This window comes from Triturus cristatus, chromosome 4_1, assembly GCF_964204655.1.
Source record: "Triturus cristatus chromosome 4_1, aTriCri1.1, whole genome shotgun sequence".
NCBI lineage: Eukaryota > Metazoa > Chordata > Amphibia > Caudata > Salamandridae > Triturus > Triturus cristatus.
The window spans coordinates 101,916,964-101,938,030 of NC_140585.1; the positions used below are offsets into that span (position 1 = coordinate 101,916,964).

Genomic DNA, 21,067 nt, shown 5'->3' on the forward strand with positions numbered 1-21,067 from the left:
TGTGTGGGGGGGTCTGTGTGCGAGTGTTTTCCACAGCTGATCACTGGGTGTGCTGGGTAATGAGCTGTAGTGTGATCACATGGTTCGCATATGATGGATGCGTGGGACATAAAATGATGTTTCATTTTTAGAATAAGAAGTTTGGAGGGAATGACTATCCACTGTTTTCCTCTTCCTCCTATAGATATGTTCCTCCTCTTGGAATTTCCTAAAAGAGCGAGACGGGTATATTGTCCCGAACATCCAAGGTAATAAGTACTCGACAAGGGGTACACCATAGGGACCAACACCCTGACGAATGCCAGAGTGACCCGGCTGGGCACACGAATAGCTGGCAGAAACATGTTGGTTTTAGCAGGGGGATTATAGGGTCGTTACCTGCCCTAGAGACCCCATCCTTTTCATTTTAACCCTGCCAGAGGTTGACATGAATAAAGTACAAGAGTCAACCCCTATACAGTTTTAAATTTCTTTCTGCTTTCCCTTGGTCCCTTGACTTTGAGAGACTATCTGTTGTCTTTCTCTTTGAATAGCACAAATTTGCGCTTATTCTAACTATTCTGTCTTTTATACTTTACCCTCACCACCATTTTTTCATCATTCACTCTAAAAAATTTGCGCTCCACCAAAGGTGTTGGTCTGCACCTTGGTGTATGATGCGGCCCAATGATGAAGCATGACACTCTCGGGTGTGTGAGGGCAGTATTATAAAATCTATTGATTTTCCCACTTTCTAGCATCCTTGACTGCAAGATTTGCTCTTTTCTGTTATCCTTTGTCTCTGTTAAGTGTGATTAAGTCTGTTTGAGGGAGTCAGAGACAGTGTTGTCCCTCGTCTCTTCTACTTTGTGGGTTGATGTGTGGGAACACCCACACTCTAGCCACGGCATGCCTTCCTGTGACAGAGTAATTCAAGGCCGCAATTTGACCTGCCTTGCATATCTAGATTTATCAAGCCACACAAGGCCTTGTGTGGCTTGGTAAATCTCATTTAGGTTTTGCATCACCCTGGCGTCCCCTTGCGTGGCACCAGGCCGATGCAAAACCTTGATAGATATGGGTCTAAGATCATTGCAGGCATGAGGCCCATGAGTGGCACCCTGAATTGGTGGCCCACCGGTATTGTGAGCTCCTACTAAAGCATGCACAAGGTCATAGTGTGCCACAACAAGTGTCCCTAGTTGTTGGCCCACCACCACTATGAATCCCTGCAGTTGCAAGTGTGAGGCTGAGAAGTTATACTACACCACAAGTTGGTGGACCATCACCATTGTGGACCTCCGCAGCTGGAGTGCAATGCAACCATCAAACACACCTCTGTTTTTTCTGAGAGCAGAGTCTGTTACACATCCAGGCATCCCGTGTGGTGGCTTATCGTCCGCTGAGAGCCCCAGCATACAGAGCAGGAAGGTTCCACTCCACTGGCTTCCAGCAGGTGTTTGGTCAGTGTCCAGGACTATGCAGGCACCCTGAACAGTGGCCAGTATCCCACTCCTTCCAGCTTATGGCAGAGTATCATTGGCTAATATATCGTCTGACAGCAATTTCATCTTCTAAATATCATTCGTGAAAATAGTGTCTCATGTGCTTAGATCTTCTATTATTAGCTTCAGTGGGGCGATGGTTTTGTAAACAATATTGAGGGCACATTACTTATACCAGATGGTATCTTAGTTAGGATATTTTGGTAGCAGACTTCCTCTGTCCCCATCCTCAGCTCTTGCCCGCCTTCCCCCTAGGCATTTATGGAAATAGTATTTCTTTGCATTGTTCTTTAGTTTCCTCTGTATTCATGAAGTGCCTTCATTGAATTGACAAGGGTAAGGTGGTGCTTTGCTGCCTTGTGTCTAGGTTTGCACTATAGAAATGCCTTACACATGCATATATGCATAGCAGCACTGCTGTCGAAGGGATGAAAAGAAACAGAAAACCCCTTGGCTCACTCACATCAAAAGTCCCATATCATTCCAGGCATTACTAACAAAGACGTGGGCAGGAAACGTAGTGGAGAATACTTTTGCATCTCTGTGCGGCCTGGTCATCCTGGTGCCTTGGGACCTCATTACGGGTACATAGACCAGCAGCTTGATATATATCCACCATGTTGAGGAACCCCTCAAGTATTGTATGTCAAGACATACAATACAAATAAAAAACACCCAATACAAAACTGGTACAAACAATAAGATTTCAATGAAAGGCTCCATTACAGCCAACTGGAAGAGTGAACATACCTGTACCTTGCGGCTCGCAGGGCCTTCTGTTACCGACTCTTCCTCCGGGGCTTTTTCTCGATCAACTGGCTGCTTTGCAGGAAGCCCACCATTCACTTGTGGAACAGTGCGCGAGCGATCATTGGTGACTATCATTTTATAGGGCACTTCCTTTAGATGACGTACAAGAGTGATGGTGGGTTCAAAGTCACCAAGGCCATCTGTCTGACGAAGTTCAAATGCATTCTGCAGATGTTCTTGCTTGAACCTTCCATCAGCTGTCAACGCCTCCCGGAGGTCCTGGTTAGGATGCCCACATACAGCTAAGCGCACATTCCTACTTCTCAGGGGCTCACATTCCAGAATGATCTGATGGGCTCCATTCTCTGTTTCACCTTTGGGTTCAACATAGAAGAGCTTCAGGTCACATCCTGAAACAGCGTCTTCCATCCTTTGCTCCCCTTTAATGAATGTGATTATCACAAGCTCATCCTGCGGGATCAAGGCGCAAGGCATGTTGGACTTCACCATGGCTTGAAGTTTGGTGCTGGCATGAAGGAGGAGCCCCTTCTTTTTTGACTTCTTTAATGCATTTTGAAAGTATTCCGATTTTTTGATGGCACTGATTACAGGTGTGTTATACCCTCCATTCACTGTGATTGCTTTTTCTTTGTTCTTAATTTGAAACATGAAACTTCTTTCTTTTTGTTGGGGCTCTCTTGTCTGCTTCCCCATGCCTGGTTCAGGAGACTGTGATACAGGCTCCTCTGGGGATTTTTCTAGCTTCACGTTCTGTAATGAGAGAGAGTAAACCATGAGTACGTTGGAATGGGTGAATACGATGTCAATGTGTACTGTGATGTGTGCATTCCCGACAACGGCAATACTAATAAAGGCAATGTCAATGTATGCCATAACCGATGCCTGCACCACAATGACCATACCTATCAAAGCAATGTCAATGAAGGCAATGAATTATGTCCGTGCAACAATTACGACTCTGGTAGAAACAATGTCATTGTATGTCATATTCCATGTCTGCATGGCAATACCAATACCAGTGACGATTATGTCAATGTACTCCCTGTTTGGGATACAAAGAACGATGTCAGAACCAGTAAAGACAAAATCCGTGTACGCTATGACATCTGCACGCACAATAAATAGGGTGTCAGTAAAAGTAATATCAATGCCTGCTACATTATCCGTAAGAGTTCTGATGAGATCATATCATTGCTGTTGGATTCACCCAAGGTGACGTCCGCAAAACCCAGAGTTAGAAATACGTGGTTAGACAGGCCCTACGACCCAAACCCATGGTTATCGAGTGACAAGTGACAGGCGGGGCCTTGCTTAGGCCAGAGACAAATGCGCTCACAGGAGAACCCTGATCGATGCCACAGATAGTCAGCTACACCACAACAGGTCCAAGGAAATTGGCCCCAAAAAAACCCGTATGACCAGGGGCGAGTGTTCCCCCCAAAAAATACCACAAAGCTAGATGCCACATGGAGATAGAAACACTCAGCCTATCAGGACATGACATGCACACCACACGTAATGATCACGCACTCCCCACACTAGACATCTGGACACATTCACACTGGTCCACACTAGCTCTCCCCAAGGTCGCGAGCCCTCTGTGTCCTTATCGGATGACCAAGAGTTTTTATTTACGACTGAGATGCTTTTTCAAGAATTTAAAATCACTTTTATTGTACCTCGTGAGATGTATAAATTGTCGGTTTAAACTTTGAACACTGAGAGACTTTCTTCAGACACACCCTGTTGACTCTCTCCCGGCCGCGGCCTTTAATTGAACCAACTTGTTCCTGTTTTGCCAAACGCCTCCTCTTGGGGCATATTTACAAGCCCCTATCACTAACGTCACTTTTTTGACATTATGGTGGCAAAAAGGGATTCGCCTTATTCACAACGTTGCTTAACAGTGTCTGGTGAATAAAGCACCCTTTCACGCTATACTTAGCGTGAAAGGAGTAGGCAATGGGTGTTGTGGTGGGCGTTCCACCGCAACACCCATTGATTGTGGCGCTATACAATATTTACAAGGGTGGCGTCAATATGGGGCAGCGCCAAAATTAAGGCCAAGGAAAACCTTGTCTGACCTGGCGCAACGAGGAGAAATGTTTAATTTCTCCTCGTTTTTGCTGTTTGCATGTGTGCTGCGTTGTGCAACACACATAAAAACAGCAAAACGCCATTGATTGCTTATGTACAGGAAGGGACACCTTCCTGTACATAAACAATCATTAAAAAAATGACATTTTGCAACTTCTATGTGGGCTGCATTAAGCAGCACACATAGAAGTTTCCAAACGCCATTTCAGATTGTTCATTTACAGGAAGGGGCACCTCAGTGCACATAAACAATCATTCCCCTTAACCCAGGCATCCTTGCACTATGCTGCAAGGGTGCCTGCGTTGGCGCTAGGCAGTTAAATTAACACCAGCCCAGGAGGAAACGCAAGGGTGCACCGTATTCTCATAAATACGGTGCAGCCCTGCATTTCAGAAGAGGCGGAGGGCGGCGTTAGGCCATGGAGGCTGACGCAGCACTCCGCCACTTCCTTGTAAATATGCCCCCTTGTCTTTTCATTTATTTAAGGTAAATTCATATTCGAGTAACAAGTACACATGCAAATGTTATGTTGCACAGGGATCCAGTAAAAATCTGGTTAAACTCTCTCTGCAAAGGTGCTGAACCCAGAGCGAGAGAGCCACTCGCTGAAGCCTTTGCATTTGTTCCTAAAATACGTTTACTTAGAGAGAGGTCAAGAAACAATAGTACAATGAGGGGTGAACCCCGAATGTCGACCCCCAAATATTGATGGGATTCAATATTGAGGACAAAATATCGAAAACAAAAATCAGCAGTTAAGTAAATCTAGATGTTCTATACTTAACTCCACATCTGTGTACTTATGCGTTAGAGATGTATTCACGGGGCGTAGATGTGGAGCTGGGAATAGTTCATCTATGCATCCCTCTATGCACGTACCTTTCTACATTTTGTCCCTCGATATTCTTTCATCGATATTCTTGTATGACGATATTATCGGTGTCGATATTTACTATTTCTGTCGTACAGAGTTCTAACTGCGTTGTCTCGCTCCATAGGAGAGGGCGCAAAACTGTAATAATTTCCTCACATGTTGCAAGTGGAAATTTGCGACTGGTGAGCTAGAGCAATCATACGCCTGCATATCGCAGAGCAAACTTTCAATAATCTGCTATGCAGGGGTTTCTTATACTCTGCTTCAATGTACATTGCTGGTCTGTGTCTGGTGCTTGCCATTTCCTTTAGGATTCTTTTGGTGCTTTTTCTGATCACGAATATAAATTAGAAAGCTGAAGTGTCATCATTTATTCTAATTAAACAAAATGGGTGAACAGAAGTCAAGTGGGAGCATGTGCCCCACACCACTAGTCTGGGATCTGCTTTGATCATTGTACCTTCACCTGGCAAATGTGTACTGTGCAACCTTAAATAGAAAGAAGCACTAAACAGCAACATTTAACAAAAAAGCAGTAAGCTAAATGTGAAGAAAAGAGGAGCAGGTACTCACCAAACATAGGACGGGAAACTAGTAGGCTAAGTGACATTAAGGACGAGGCTATGATGTTTGCTTAACTAGCTGGTCTAAGAGCTGATTTATTTAATGTCCCACTACTTAGCCCCATTCCTTAGCAGCCGTAGCTGGGCTAACCAACCAATGAGGGCTGTCTATGAGACAAGTGCCATCTTTGAGAATTTTGGGGCCCTGGGCAAGACAAATTCTTGGGACCCCTGTACTGAACAACTTTGAACTTACTAATGTGTCAACCATTTTCAAATCATTCAAGCCCTTTAAATGCCAAATGTAAGAAATTGGGTTTTATTTGTGGAAGGTAAGTGCCCACCTCAAGTAATAATCACAGTCTTTGTCTGGGTGCACTACTGTCATTAAATAACCCCAAGCTCAAACCCCTGGTAGCTGTGGCACAGAGCAAGGATGCCTAACTTAGAGGCAATGTGTAAAGCATTTATGCAGTACTAAAACAGTAATAAAGTCAAAATGATAAATACATCCCAAAAGGAGTCAGAAAAACAAAGTAAGATTTATTAGAACATTGGAATGCTGTGAGCTCCATTGAAAACAATGGAGTGCTCCGGGCTTATAATGGCTGGTATAAGCCCGGAGCACCAACATTCCAATGTGTCTTTTTTCACAGCTCTGGCTGTGAACAAAGACTTCAGGGAGCCTGAGGGGATTTCAATCCCCTCGCGCGCCCTGAAGGTTTTGTTTTGTTAGAACATTCTGCCCTCTAGTGGCAGAATGTTCTAATAGCCTTATAGCCCTTCGTAGCAGGGCTATACCAGCTTTTAAAGTCCCTCTGCCTTGTGAAAGTCCCTCGCCTTCGGCTCGGGCCTTTAACGCTGCAGCGGGCCTTTAACAGTCGGTATAGCCCGCTACGGCGGGCTATAAGGCTATAATATAGCCGTATAGCCGGCTGTAGCGAGCTATAACGGCTATTATATGCCCCCTCCAGTGTTAAAGGCCCGAGCCGAACGCCCCAAGAGGGCAGAATGTTCTAACAAATGAAACAAACGCCTCTGGGAGACCGACGGGGTTTAAATCCCCTCGGGCTCTGAGAGGCCTTTGTGAAAACATTAGAATGTTGCTTTGCGGACCTTTACCGGCCAGTAGAATCACGGAACACTCCACTGTCTTCAACAGAGTGCTCCACATTCCAATGTTCTAATAATGAAAATGACACCAAAATAAAAAAAAACAATAAGGGGAAGCAGGGATGTGAATTTTTAAAGCTTTAAGTAGAAATTGCACCAAGAAGCTCGAAGGGCCATTAATAGTCATTAGGCACCGTACAACAGAACCTATGCACAATCTGAGGCTGACTGCAATGGAACTAACCAGGTATGTCCTGGTCAAAGCTTTTACCTTCTGACTTTAGTCCCTTAAGTCCCAATTCATCACAGGAGTACAATTCTGAAGTCCCGCCAGGTCCTCAGGGGAGGCATTGAGGCAGGCAGAGGCTCTCACGCGGGTTCAGTCCAGGTCTAGTTGCCACTAGTTATTTGGGCAGTTGCAGGAAACGGCCTCTTGTAGCTTGGTGTGTCCCAGTAGCTTTAACAGGAGCCAGCCTTATGGCCTGTGGAGTCCACTATTTGTAACTGGGTACAAGAGGGAGAGAAGGTCCAGTCTTCTAGGCTCTTCTCAGGTGCCAGCAGGTTCAGTTCTCTTATGAATAAGCCAGGTAAAGAGAGTAGAGAAGCTAGAGAGAGGGTGGAAGGGTAGAAAGAGACAAGTCAAAGAGCGGAAAGAAGTGACGTAGCATCAGCTAGGAAAGAGAAATTTGCTACAGAGGTAGAGACAGAGGTTGAGAGGAAGAGGTGAGGTATACGAATGAGCAAAAAGAAAGTAGAGAGCAGGTAGATAGTGACAGTGAGTTGAAACAGAGAAGGTGGTATACAGAGAAATGAGAGAGAGAGGAGGTAACAACTGTCAAGAATTCCTGTCATACAAGGGAAACACGCCCTTATGTAAACAGGAGAGCTGTTACATAACTCAAGGGAAACACGCCCTTATGTAAACAGGAGAGCTGTTACATAACTCAAGGGAAACACGCCCTTATGTAAACAGGAGAGCTGTTACATAACTCAAGGGAAACACGCCCTTATGTAAACAGGAGAGCTGTTACATAACTCAAGGAAAACACGCCCTATAAAGGGAGGAACCGGGAGGTACAAGGCTGTCGGATATTGTGTTTACACCGACGTACCTGCTTCGTGAAGAGCAGTGTTCCGGAGTGGTGCTCCAGTAAGGCAAGAACGGAGGTAGGTCGAGTCGTTACTCCCTGGGCCGTGTCTTGCCCCATCGTCACCTGTGAAGGACCCGGAAGCTCTACCGGTCAACCATTGAGCTTCGCTTTTTGACTCGGCTGAGTACAAGCGCAGTGGCGCTTTTGCTGGTTGGAGTCGTAACTCCCAGCCCGACCAGAGACACAGGGACTGCCAGCTGTAACGCACACCAGGAGGTGTTTGCCGCGTTACAGACTCGGAAGTCCACAGGATCGATCGAGCGGCTGCTCTCGGTTCAGTCTTCTTGCTTGTGATTGGGGTATCGGTGACGCATCACCAGGAGGTGACTCCGCGTCCCGGTGCAGTCTGAGGAAGAGGTTGAGCGGCTGCTCCCTTCAGGTAGAGACCCCGGCTGGGTGTTTCCCTGACTCCTCGATTCTCCCCAACACTCTTCGTGCCCCTCACAGCCTACCGATTGGCATTGTCGGCCATTTCATTTCTGCCCTCTGTTGGCATACGCCGGGATCGGCGTATATGCAGAGGACGGTTAGGACCATCCGTGCTGTGGGCTGGTAACGTACTTAGCCTGGAGGATTCCAGTGACTATAACTTTTGTTTGTTCTTTGTATTTTATTTGCCTTCATTAAAAGAACTAACCCTTCACAAGTGGTTGCGTCCTCATTGTCGTGTCTGTTAAACGATCCTGAGACGTTCAGGGCGTTACAAAATATCCGACCTTAATAACACTAACTGTCTCCCGGTCGATAACAGACATGGCAACACTTGATGATGTGCTGGCTGCTTTAGCGGCCATGCAAGTTGAAGTGGCTGCCTCTAGGCAAGAAACAGCCGATGTAAAAGCCAGACTGGATGCTATCCAATTGGACCCGCTCACGCCCAGCACCTCCCTCACGAACCAGACCCCTGCGGTAGTAGTGGAAATGCCGGTAGCCATCCCCTTGGCAACACCAGAGAGGTACAGTGGGGATCCTAACACAGTGCAGGTATTCCTCACACAAGTGGCGCTACATTTATCGTGCAAACCAAAGGCGTTCCCCACGAGTCAGGCTCGTGTGGCTTTCCTTATATCCTATTTGGCTGGAAACGCGGCACAATGGGCCGTACCTCTGGTGAGCAGGGACGACCCCCTCTTATGTGATTGGGGTGCTTTTCGCGAGGAATTCCTGAAGGTATTCGACAGAAGGGCTGACTCGTACACGGCGGACCGTGAAATGCTTGAGTTGAGACAGGGATCCAACGACCTGGTGCAGTATCTCAACGCGTTCCAAAGGCTGGTTGCGGAAACCAAGTGGCCTGTTGCTAAACAGACGGCGCTCTTCCATCAAGGGCTGTGCGATGAGCTCAAGGACGCCGTGGCTCATATTGACCCTCAACCCAAGACATGTGAGGGCCTTATCAACCTGGTATTACGGCTGGAACATAGGCTAAGTGAAAGAAAGGGGGATCATGGGAGAAAAGGAAAATCCCTTCCATCCTATGTGACGGTGGGAAATCCTGAAACTTCCACCGCATCCAAGGGAGAACCCATGGACATCAGCGCAATACGAGCGAGCCTCACAGCCACGGAGAAAGAGTCACGCCGTAAACAAGGATTGTGCCTATATTGTGGCAAAAAAGGCCACTACGTACGTGAATGCCCTGCCAAACCGAAGACGTCACGTTATCGGGCCAACCGGTCGGTAACAGCCGTAGTGGACATACCGGCGGAAAACTAGAGGACTCCAAGACCAGAGAAGGGGCATCTCGGAGTCACTCATCCATCCCTTCACTTTCCAACTCGGTCACTAAGGGACAACGACACCTGTTTATCACGGTGCACGTGGGAGTGCATGACCAGTGGATACCCGTTGTGGCCATGGTGGATTCAGGGGCCACTGGCATGTTTATGGACCACAACGAGGCATGCAGGCTAGGGCTAGTGCTTCTTCCCAAAGCAGTACCCGAAGACGTCTATGCGGTAGACGGAAGGCGATTGGTGAGGGGGCCCATCGGACAGCACACGGGGGTCCTTCCGATGAGATATGGGAGGAACCATTTGGAACAAATCGATTTTAACATCATCCGAGCGCCCCAATATGGCGTCATATTGGGATTGCCGTGGCTACAGAAACACAACCCCTTTGTGGATTGGCCAACACATCGCATCGAAATGACGTCACCGTATTGCATCCTGCATTGTGGAATAAGAACGGAATCCCTTGACGCAGATGAGAGCGGGAGTCAGACGGTGGCTACAGCGGCAGAAAAAGATGTGGCTCTCCCCCAGGCTTATCACAGTTTTGAGGATGTATTTGATGAGGTGAAGGCGGAAGTGCTACCACCACATAGACAGTTTGACTGCCAGATCGACCTGGTGCCAGGGGCCAGCGTTCCCAGCGGCAGGCTGTATGCCCTGACGGAGCCTGAAAACGTGCATCTCCGGGGGTACCTGGATAAACTCCTCAAGCTAGGATTCATCCGCCCGTCCAAGTCTCCGGCCGCCTCGCCACTCTTCTTCATCCCGAAGGCTAATGGGGAGCTGAGAGCCTGTGTGGACTTTAGGGCATTGAATGCGATAACCATAAAAAATCGGTACCCCTTGCCTCTCATCAGTGTACTTCTGGAACAGGTCAAGAAAGCTCGTATCTACACCAAGTTGGATTTGAAAGGGGCATACCATCTGGTGCGCATGAGGGACGGAGACGAGTGGAAGACCGCCTTTAAGACCAGGTTCGGCCTTTTTGAGTACCTCGTCAGGCCGTTCGGTCTGTGCAACGCCCCGGCAGCCTTTCAGTACTTTTTGAATGAGGTATTCAGAGAGGAGTTGGATATCTACGTGGTCGTATATATCGACGACATCCTCATCTATTCGTCCAGTGTGGAGGAGCACGTACACCACGTCAAAGCTGTGCTCCAAAAGCGGAGGGAAAACATGCTCTTTTGTAAACTCAGCAAGTGTGACTTCCACGTCACATCCGTGGAATTCCTCGGAGTGATGCTGAGTCCAGAGGGACAGGAGATGGCAGAACGAAAGATCAAGGCGGTGAAAGAATGGCCGGTGCCCCAAAGCGTGAAGGACGTCCAAAGTTTCATTGGCTTCGCCAACTTTTACAGGCGGTTTATAGATGGATTTTCAGGAGTGGTGGCCCCAATCACACAGCTACTGAGGAAGTCCAAGGAGTTTGTCTGGTCCCCTGAAGCGAACAAAGCCTTTGAGGCCCTGAAAAGCGCCTTTGGTAAGGCGCCGGTGTTGGCTCACCCCGATCCGGATCTCCCCTACGTGGTGGAAGCGGACGCGTCGGATGTGGCGCTGGGGGCTATCTTGTCCCAACGCAACCACGACACAGGGGTGCTTCATCCCGTTGCGTACATGTCCCGCAAACTCAACGACGCCGAACGCAACTACCATATTGCGGAGAAGGAGCTTCTCGCAATCAAGGACGCCTTCACCGAATGGAGGCATTGGTTGATGGGGGCAAGACATGTGGTATCGGTGTACACGGACCATCGGAACCTACAGTTCATGACGGCCACTAGACACCTTTCTCCCAGGCAGCTGCGGTGGATGATCTTCTTTGCGGGGTTCAACTTCCGCATCACATATCGGCCGGGGACGGAAAACCGGAAGGCGGACGCCCTGTCCCGTCAATCTGCAGTTAAGGAACCATTGCCTGCAACCGAGCGTTCCATCATTTCCCCGAGGATGGTATTGGGGGTTATCCAACCGGATACTTTCCTGAGGGGAATAAAGAGAGGGATCAGGTCATTCGCATGGCGGAGGTGGCTCCTCAGTCACAGAGAATGGCAGCTGAAGGACGGGATACCCCTGAAGGGCAGGTGCCTATTGATACCCACGCCTAGGCTAAGGAAACAAGCATTCATCTGGTGCCATGACTCTCCATGCGCAGGTCATTTGGGCTTTGAAAAAACGGTGGCTAGCATGGGACGGCATTTCTGGTGGCCAAACATGAGAGTGGATGTCAGGAGGTGGGGACAGGAGTGTCCTACGTGTGCTACCATGAAGGCCGACCATGGCCGAACCCAAGGGCTCTTACATCCACTTCCGACCCCGGATAGACCATGGGATAGCATATCACTGGACTTCGTGGTGGGCCTACCGGTAGACCAGGGGATGACGGCAATACTGGTGGTGGTGGATTACTTGACGAAAATGGGGCACTTCATCCCCTGCAAGAGAGTCCCTACGGCCGGGGAATTGGCGTCACTACTCCTAAAGAATGTGGTACGACTGCATGGATTACCTGGGGTGATCGTGTCGGACCGGGGGTCGCAGTTTACTGCGCAATTCTGGAAGACTTGGTGCACTGCGCTGCATGTTAAGACCGCCCTGTCCACCAGCTACCACCCTCAAACGGACGGCCAAACCGAGCGCCTGAACCAAACGCTCAAACAGTATCTGCGATGTTTTGTGGACCAGGGCAGGGAAGAATGGGTCGACTTGCTATGGGTTGCAGAGATAGCCTATAACAACGCCACTCACAGCTCCACACAGTCATCTCCGTTCTATAGCAACTATGGCCAACATCCCAGGTTCTTGCCATTTCTACATCCGTTCAGAGAGGACAGGATTCCCGCCACAGCGGACAGGGTGGCACACATAAAAGACACGTTGATGCGCTCAAGGGCTGTCCTAATAGAGGCCAAGAGAAGATACAAGGCTGCGGCAGATAGGAAGAGAAGGCCCGGGCCACTGTACCGCACTGGAGACTACGTCTGGATATCCACAAGAAACATGAGGTTTCGAAAGAACAGTGTGTTCCATCCCAAGTACATGGGCCCCTATCGAATTACCAAGTGTATGGGTCCCGTGAACGTGAAGGTGTGCTTGCCCCAGTCATTGCGGATACACCCTGTCTTTCATGTATCATTGCTCAAACCAGCACCCTCCAAGCCGTCTGGGACACCTAGGCCGGTATGCGTGGAGTCGGAGGTGGAGTATGAAGTGTCGGGCATACGGGCGTCCAAATGGCGCAGGGGGAAGCTGTGGTACCTGGTTGCGTGGAAAGGCTATGGCCCGGAGGAGCATTCATGGGAACCGGCTGAAGGGGTTCATGCTCCGCGCTTGGTCTCCTTGTTCCATCGGCGTTTTCCTGCCAGCGCTGGACCCGTGGGGAGCCGCTGAGAGGGAGGATGTACTGTCAAGAATTCCTGTCATACAAGGGAAACACGCCCTTATGTAAACAGGAGAGCTGTTACATAACTCAAGGGAAACACGCCCTTATGTAAACAGGAGAGCTGTTACATAACTCAAGGGAAACACGCCCTTATGTAAACAGGAGAGCTGTTACATAACTCAAGGGAAACACGCCCTTATGTAAACAGGAGAGCTGTTACATAACTCAAGGAAAACACGCCCTATAAAGGGAGGAACCGGGAGGTACAAGGCTGTCGGATATTGTGTTTACACCGACGTACCTGCTTCGTGAAGAGCAGTGTTCCGGAGTGGTGCTCCAGTAAGGCAAGAACGGAGGTAGGTCGAGTCGTTACTCCCTGGGCCGTGTCTTGCCCCATCGTCACCTGTGAAGGACCCGGAAGCTCTACTGGTCAACCATTGAGCTTCGCTTTTTGACTCGGCTGAGTCCAAGCGCAGTGGCGCTTTTGCTGGTTGGAGTCGTAACTCCCAGCCCGACCAGAGACACAGGGACTGCCAGCTGTAACGCACACCAGGAGGTGTTTGCCGCGTTACAGACTCGGAAGTCCACAGGATCGATCGAGCGGCTGCTCTCGGTTCAGTCTTCTTGCTTGTGATTGGGGTATCGGTGACGCATCACCAGGAGGTGACTCCGCGTCCCGGTGCAGTCTGAGGAAGAGGTTGAGCGGCTGCTCCCTTCAGGTAGAGACCCCGGCTGGGTGTTTCCCTGACTCCTCGATTCTCCCCAACACTCTTCGTGCCCCTCACAGCCTACCGATTGGCATTGTCGGCCATTTCATTTCTGCCCTCTGTTGGCATACGCCGGGATCGGCGTATATGCAGAGGACGGTTAGGACCATCCGTGCTGTGGGCTGGTAACGTACTTAGCCTGGAGGATTCCAGTGACTATAACTTTTGTTTGTTCTTTGTATTTTATTTGCCTTCATTAAAAGAACTAACCCTTCACAAGTGGTTGCGTCCTCATTGTCGTGTCTGTTAAACGATCCTGAGACGTTCAGGGCGTTACAACAACAGACAAAAGGAGGTAGAGATGGAGAATGAGAGGTATTGAGAAAGAAGTATGATAGTGTGAGAATTGAAGCAGAGGGAACAGAGGTTTCAAGAGAGAAAGAGAGAAAGAGAGGTGGTGGTGAGGTACTGAATGATTGGTGATGTAAACTAAGAAGATGGGTAGTGAGAGAGAAAAAAAAGCAAGAGAAAGATAAAGTGAGACAGGTGGGGTTGAGAGAGACATATGCTAGTGACACATACAAGGTAGAGGGTAGTGAGGAAGAGGTAGAGCTGACAGAGACATAGAGAAACTACGTATGGGGAGAAGGAGAAATGGAGAGGTGAAGTAAAGAGAGATTAGTTTAAGAAAGGGGACATGAATGAAGGAGAGTTACAAAAGGCTGAGATGAGAATAGAGTGCTGGGGTGCAGAGAGGTGGGTGAGGGCGAGAGAGTTGAGGTACAGAGAGTAGGTAGAGAGCCAGCGACGTAGCAGAAGGCATAGAGAGTGGTATGAACTGAGAGGTGAAGTTGTGAGAGAGAGGTAAATTAAAAGAAAGTTGAGGTCAATCTAGGAGAGTTACAGGGAGTTGAATGAGGGTAGGTACACAGAGATGCAGCGATAGGTATAGAGGAGAGACATAGAGAGGCAAAGAAAGGGGGTGAGGCGGAAGAGATGACATGAATTATGGAGAGAAACAAAATGCAGATCAATTGTTTAATGTAATTGCCCCAACTCTATAAGAGCGTGAGGTTTAAGGTTAGGCAGGCTGGACAAGCACACTAATCTTCTGCACAGTGGGCCTGTTCAGCTGACAATTTTGAAAATATTTTTATAATTTCTGTTGCAGTTGGAGCTCTAACTAATCTGATCACTTTACTAGGGGGCTTCCTGGAAGGCGACCCCTTGGCAATAGCCCACTTTTGCCTATGCCTACAAAAATGCCTCTGTATGCAACACCAAGGTAAGAGGCAGCCTGCCACCTCACCCACCACTGTTCCCTTTCAGAGGACAGAAATCGTAAATTCAAACCCGTGCTGTAGACGAGTGAAGAAGAACTTCTAGACAACTAATTTTTCTGAGTGCCATCAGGTCAAGTAGAACAATGACAATGGAGGTACATATAAAGGAACTCATGACAGTCAGGGCATGAACCCTCTCCCAAAGCCCAGATGAGAGGATCCCTCCTGGCAAGATCATAAGAAAGCTTCTTGGCGAATGGAAACCAACCTGCTAACGACTCCTAGATGAAAACACCTAAAACGACCAATGACTCCACTGGACATTGGTGGCAGCATCGTTTTATTACAAGACTGGAGGCTTATATTATACAGTCTCTTTTCTCACTCTTTGTTTTACAACACTTAAGAGCAACTACAATCCCCATAATCTTGCTCACATAGGCAGGCAGTAACAACAGAGAAGCCATAACACCTAACCCTATTAATAGGGCAGCCCATAAGTAGCTCCATCTTTAATTGCTGCTGGAACTTATGTTTTGCATGTGGTGTATGTGCTGTTGTGATAGTTGACTAAAACTTGGCGCTTTGTAAGGGGAGAGAGTCTATGGTCCTGCAATCCTAATTGGAGGTGCTGCAGGCAGCATGTTAATTTGCCACTGGAAGAGACAGGGACCTCCTAAGAATTTTGGGAGGCAGGGCCAACCGTATTTTGGGGGCCCCTATTTGCAACTTATGATCCAATTTCAGCTGTTTCATGCCCAGTTAGGCCAGGTCACTGCCAGTGCACAGGTACACTCCTCCAAATTCTAAATGTGTTTACATCTAATATTTAGGGAAAGTGACTTGTGTTTTTTAAATATTGTAACACAGCAGCAGCTCACTAAATGTTACTGCAAATAGTCTCTGTGACACCCTCCCATTTCCCATATGTGAGGTCCTGTTTTGCTCTAAAAGAAACTTTTGTTCTGGGTAGTGCATGTATCATAATTTACACATCATTTGTCTGCAAAATGTCTGGAATAGACTTTTCCACATCACCCACATTAAAAATAAATTAAAGGAAAATGCTATTTAAAACAAACTGTTTTATGCAAGCTCATCAGGGCAAAACTTTCTGCAGAAGACAACTGGCTCTATCATGGGGCCCCCTGAAAGGGTGGGGCCCTGGGCTAGAGATTACTTTGCCCACGCCTTAAAACGTCTCTGGGAGCAGGAATAGATTAGGGAGGTATGTGGCCCAGTGGCCAGGACCTGGGTTTTCACTATTGGTTTGAAGAGATAGAGACTCAGGGACATATGTACAAGCCCCTATCGCCACGGGAACGTCACTTTTTATGCATTTGATACATGTTGGTGAGAGGGTTTTATTTCCTGCACAGTTAAAAATACTTACTGATAATTATATAGGCCTATTTGAATCGACAGGGGGTGATCAAATCCCTAATGTTTTGCAAAAGTCATGCAAAAGGAGGACATTCTTAAGAAAACCCTTGACACAATTAAAAAAAAGAAAATCATCTTTTAAAAATGTAGCCACAGATATGGGGAACTAAGTGGCAACCACGCTAACAATCTCCTTGGCTGCACCCTGAAAGGGCAAAGAATGAATGAAAAGCAAACACCGGGTGATGCTAGGTAATATGTAAGAGCATGAGGATTTTGGTGGTGGATCAATCCCGCAGTTCCTTTTGCCAAGATCCAGGCGTGAACGAGGATGGTGGTCTACATGAAAGACTGTTCGGTGACATTGATGGTCTATGTTTGGATGATCTGATACTGATACTCAATAAAATAGTCCTAATGTGAGTTAAAAGGTCAAGGAAAATACCAATTGTGATTCTGCAACCAGAAGGTAGTCCATCATTTGTCCCTGCTACAGTACTCAGATTCAGGAGAAGGGTCCCCTCCTCCTTTTGTGGTCAAGTATGTGAAAGTCAGGATTAGGAATCGTACCGGTAGATTGACCAGAGCTAGGATGAGGGCAGAGTGCCCCTGGTCAACCAATTCATATAAAGCAGCTCTTACCACTATGCATGATACTAAGGGCCAGATTTACTATGCACGTGCGTTGTCCTTGTGTCACACTGCTGAGCACATTCACACATCTGTCCTGAACCTGCAGTTATCTTCCCACTAAAACATCTCTAAAATGCTAGGAATTTTCTCAAAACTCATTAACACCACCACACGAAGGAAATGGTAAAGAAGGTGGTGTAACCAGTCTTTGATTACAAGTTGGCTGACACTCTGTAGGTAGATAAGGCACAGAATTCCATTTGGGCCCACAGATTTTCCCATCACCTGCATTACCTGAGCAGACACTTGCAGACTCTGTGCACCTGCACTTCCTGAATTAGAAAGGGTGCATGCTTCCACTTCGCAGCCGAGTACGCATTCCAGTGAGCAGTAGGTACTCTGACATAGTTCCAGGTCTTATGGCTAGAGTGTAGGAAGCTGGGTCTTTATAGATATATCAAAATTAGATATATCATGAAAAGAGTCCAGGGGTTCGCTTATGAGTGGACAGGGGCTTGCTGTGGCAATCCCAAGGTGCTTTGTTAGGGGGTAGTGTGGTTGATCAGCCTAAGGCTTAACACAGAGGAGCTTGCCAGGAGTGCAAGACATCTGAAAATACACACAAAGGTCTATAAATGAGACAAACAACTCAAGAAGGAGATTCACACCAATTTATAAATATAGAAAGTACCTTTATACATGTTTAGGCATCAGAAGAAAATGGTTTAGGTAAGTACGTTTTTAAAGAGAAATACTTTTCAGTTTGAAAAGTCGACCGTGCAATTTCTAAGTTCTGCAATGTTAACCTATGGGGGGAAAATCAAATGCGGTTTCCTAGTTCTTGTGAGCGACTTACAAGACCCTTCCCCAGGAGTTAAGGCGAGAGGTGTGCAAGGTCCAATGCAGAACATCACCAGCAGCAGCACTAGGGCGGCCGTGTGCAGATCTGACAAACATTAACAGATGCCCAATGTTATCCTATGGAGAATGGTTGCAGTGGAAAGAGGCTGCAGGAGGGGACTGTGAGACCAGTCAGATGAAACCAACTAGTGGCTTCAGTTCTTGCGATGTTGGGGTGGGTCATTCGGGTGCAGAGGGTCTTTGGGGTGTAGATTTTTTCCGTCCTGCAATATTTGCGTTGAGGGGGATTGCTAACAGAGGCTGCAGGCTACATCGGGGAGTTCATGAGGAGTCACTGCACAGTGGACTCAGTACCTTGAGGGCTTGGAGACCACGCTGACACCATTGTCCCACTAGAACAAGGGCTGGGGGCTCAGGTGCAATGGTGCTTGGCGGCATCAAGTTTTGGCAGGGCCAGAATTCTCTTGGTATTTTGTTTGCTGTCTGTCGGATGCAGGGGACAGTTCCGCTGTGTTTCAGGAGGTATTGGTTACTGGATGAAGGCTGGCAGGTCGCCAGGGCAGCTGCAGGACAAGTCGACTTTTCATGCAATAGGTGAAGTCATCAGGCAGGCTGGCAGGGTTTGCGCCAAGTCAGTTGCTGGGGCTTCTGTCCTTTCTGTCTGACTCGTCCATCTTCTTTCTTCAGGTCGGCAGGATCTGCTCTTCTGGTGTCAGCGACCCCCATAAATACTGAATTTAGGGGAGTGTAGGGTAGTAGCCAATGGGTTACTTTCCCTTGGGGTCACCCCCTGTAGGACTACTTCTTGTTGGAAGTGGGCATAACCCTGTACAAGAATTCCTAAGTATGCCATCAAAAAGATGGCTACTTCAAAAAAATCCTGTTCATCTCGGTTCAGCCCAACTTAGGGGTGGTACTAGCCTTGGGGTGGCAAGCCTATTGGACTAGCTATATTTCCTGCCTGTCCAGGTTCCAAAGGGGCTCTGGAAAAGGGGGTTGGCTTTCTTTTCTGAGAGGTGGAGCCAGATTCGCATTTCAAAGGAAGGAACTAGCTCATTGAAGCTTGCCAGCCTAGGAAGGCTAATCAGCAAGTCATCCTGTGGAAGGGGGGATTACACCCTCTTCCCAAACAGGCTTTTGTTCTGGGTCTCCTGAGAGCAAAGATTCTCACCCTAGGAGGTCAGAACAGTGTCTCGGGTGGCAAGCTGGCAGAAACCAGTCAGGGAACACACAGGCTGGTAGGGTTTCAGGGAGCAGCTCTAAGGTGTCCTCTGGGTGCATGTATTTGGAAATCCAACACTGAAATCAGTGTGTGTTTATCAATAGGAGATGTTTGAAAACAAACATCCCTATCTTCAGTGAATCCATCATGTAGCTGGAGAACTTGTTTTCACCATTGTCCAGCACATGCAGGTATGCCCTCATATTTAATATTCAGCACCCTGCCCTTGGGCTGTCAGGACTGCTGTAGGGGTGGCTTACAAATATTTCATGCAGTGTTAGGGGACATGGCACACAGGGAAATGGGACATGTCATGTTTTCACTTGTATCTGCACCATGACACGCAGCCTGCGATAGCATCCCTCCATGTGCTTGGTGAGGGGTCCTTTAGGGTGGCACAGAATTTGTGCTGCTTCTATTGGTTTTAGAGATTAGGGCTTGGGTTTCTATTGACTTTAGGGCCCAGGGCTCCCATTGGTCCAGGTCACATGATTTCTAGAGCACTCATTTAAGCAGAACCTCTTGAGTCTAGCCTGGGCATCCAGGTAATCGGTGTCTTGTTAAGGGTACTACCTGTTAGGGCCCTGAAAGGGCCTAGGGCCAGAAACTCTGGTCACAATCCCACCCAGAAGAGGTAAACAGGTACACTTGCTGCTCACAATAGCTCTCTGTTGGACTTGGCCCTTTTTGCAGGGTCATCCCTGAACTTTTTGCCTTCCTCCTATATTTTTTCTGACCTGTTGTTGGCTGTTTAATTACTCTGGGCACCTTACCACTGCTGACCAGTGCTAAAGTGCATATGCTCTCCCTATTGTAAATTGATGTACGAATTAGTGATTCCATGATTGGTTGGTTTGGTTTACCTGTCAGACCCTAGTACAGTGCACCAGGAGTGCCCAGGGCTTGTAACTCAAAATACTGCTGGTGGGCTTGCAGCACTGGTTGTGCCACCCACAGAAGCAGCCTGTAAAAGTGTGTCTAAGGCCTGCCATTGCAGAGCCTGCGTGCAGTCTGGTACTGTCATGCTGACTGGGCAAGTGCACCCACTTGCCAGTCCCTAAACCTTCCCTTTTCTTCATATCAGACACCCCTATGGTAGGCCCAAGGGCAGGGTGCATTGTAAGGATAAGGTAGGACATGCTGTGGTGTGTGTGGCATGTTCTAATAGTGAATTACAGCCATTTTCGTTTTTCACTATTGCAAGGCTACCTGTTCTCCATAGGCCAGAATGGGCAGTTTGGTTATTTCATTTTATAATCCTAACTGACTCAGGGAACATGGTAGAAATTCGAATTTAGTATGCCTGAACTCAGAATGATAAAATGCATTTTTTGGTGAAGTTGGTTTTAACATTCTGTGTTTGAAAATGCCACTTTTAGAAAGTAGGCATTTTCTTGTCTAACCATTCAAACCTGACACTGCTAGGCTGTGTATTCCCTGTCTGGAGTTTTGAGTGACAGGGCTGGGGAATTCCAGGACACAGGGTGAGGTGTCCCAGTGGTGAATAGAGAGATCTGCATCTAGATGGGTGGGTGGGAGGAGTTGCACCTGGGACCTGAATAGGGCTGTGCATTCCCTCCACAATGCTGGCTCCACCTCCTGTGGTGCCTCTGATGTCTCTGCCCTGCACTCTGAAAGGAAAGGAGGAGTCAGGTAAACAAAGTGCTCCAGGACTGACCAGAACTGGTTTGAATAAGACAAAGGCCCCTCTGCCCTCAGAGGACAAAGGATTTTGGGGTATAAGTATTGGGACCCTGATCCCAAGAATTTAGATCACTTTGGGAAAACAAGAAGAACACTCTGCTGAGG

General features: G+C 47.9%; 1 protein-coding gene across 4 annotated transcripts in view; it reads right to left on the reverse strand.

Moving 5' to 3' along the window:
• Positions 1-21,067, reverse strand: part of LOC146839650 (uncharacterized) — a 230,749-nt gene that overhangs the window by 83,617 nt on the left and 126,065 nt on the right. For 3 of the 4 annotated variants that reach the window (XM_085651735.1, XM_085651738.1, XM_085651736.1), the window contains one exon: positions 2,235-3,005. In XM_085651735.1, coding sequence (XP_085507861.1) covers positions 2,235-3,005 — 771 coding nt within the window. The remainder of the gene's footprint in view (positions 1-2,234; positions 3,006-21,067) is intronic. The other variant, XM_085651737.1, reaches the window with a different exon arrangement.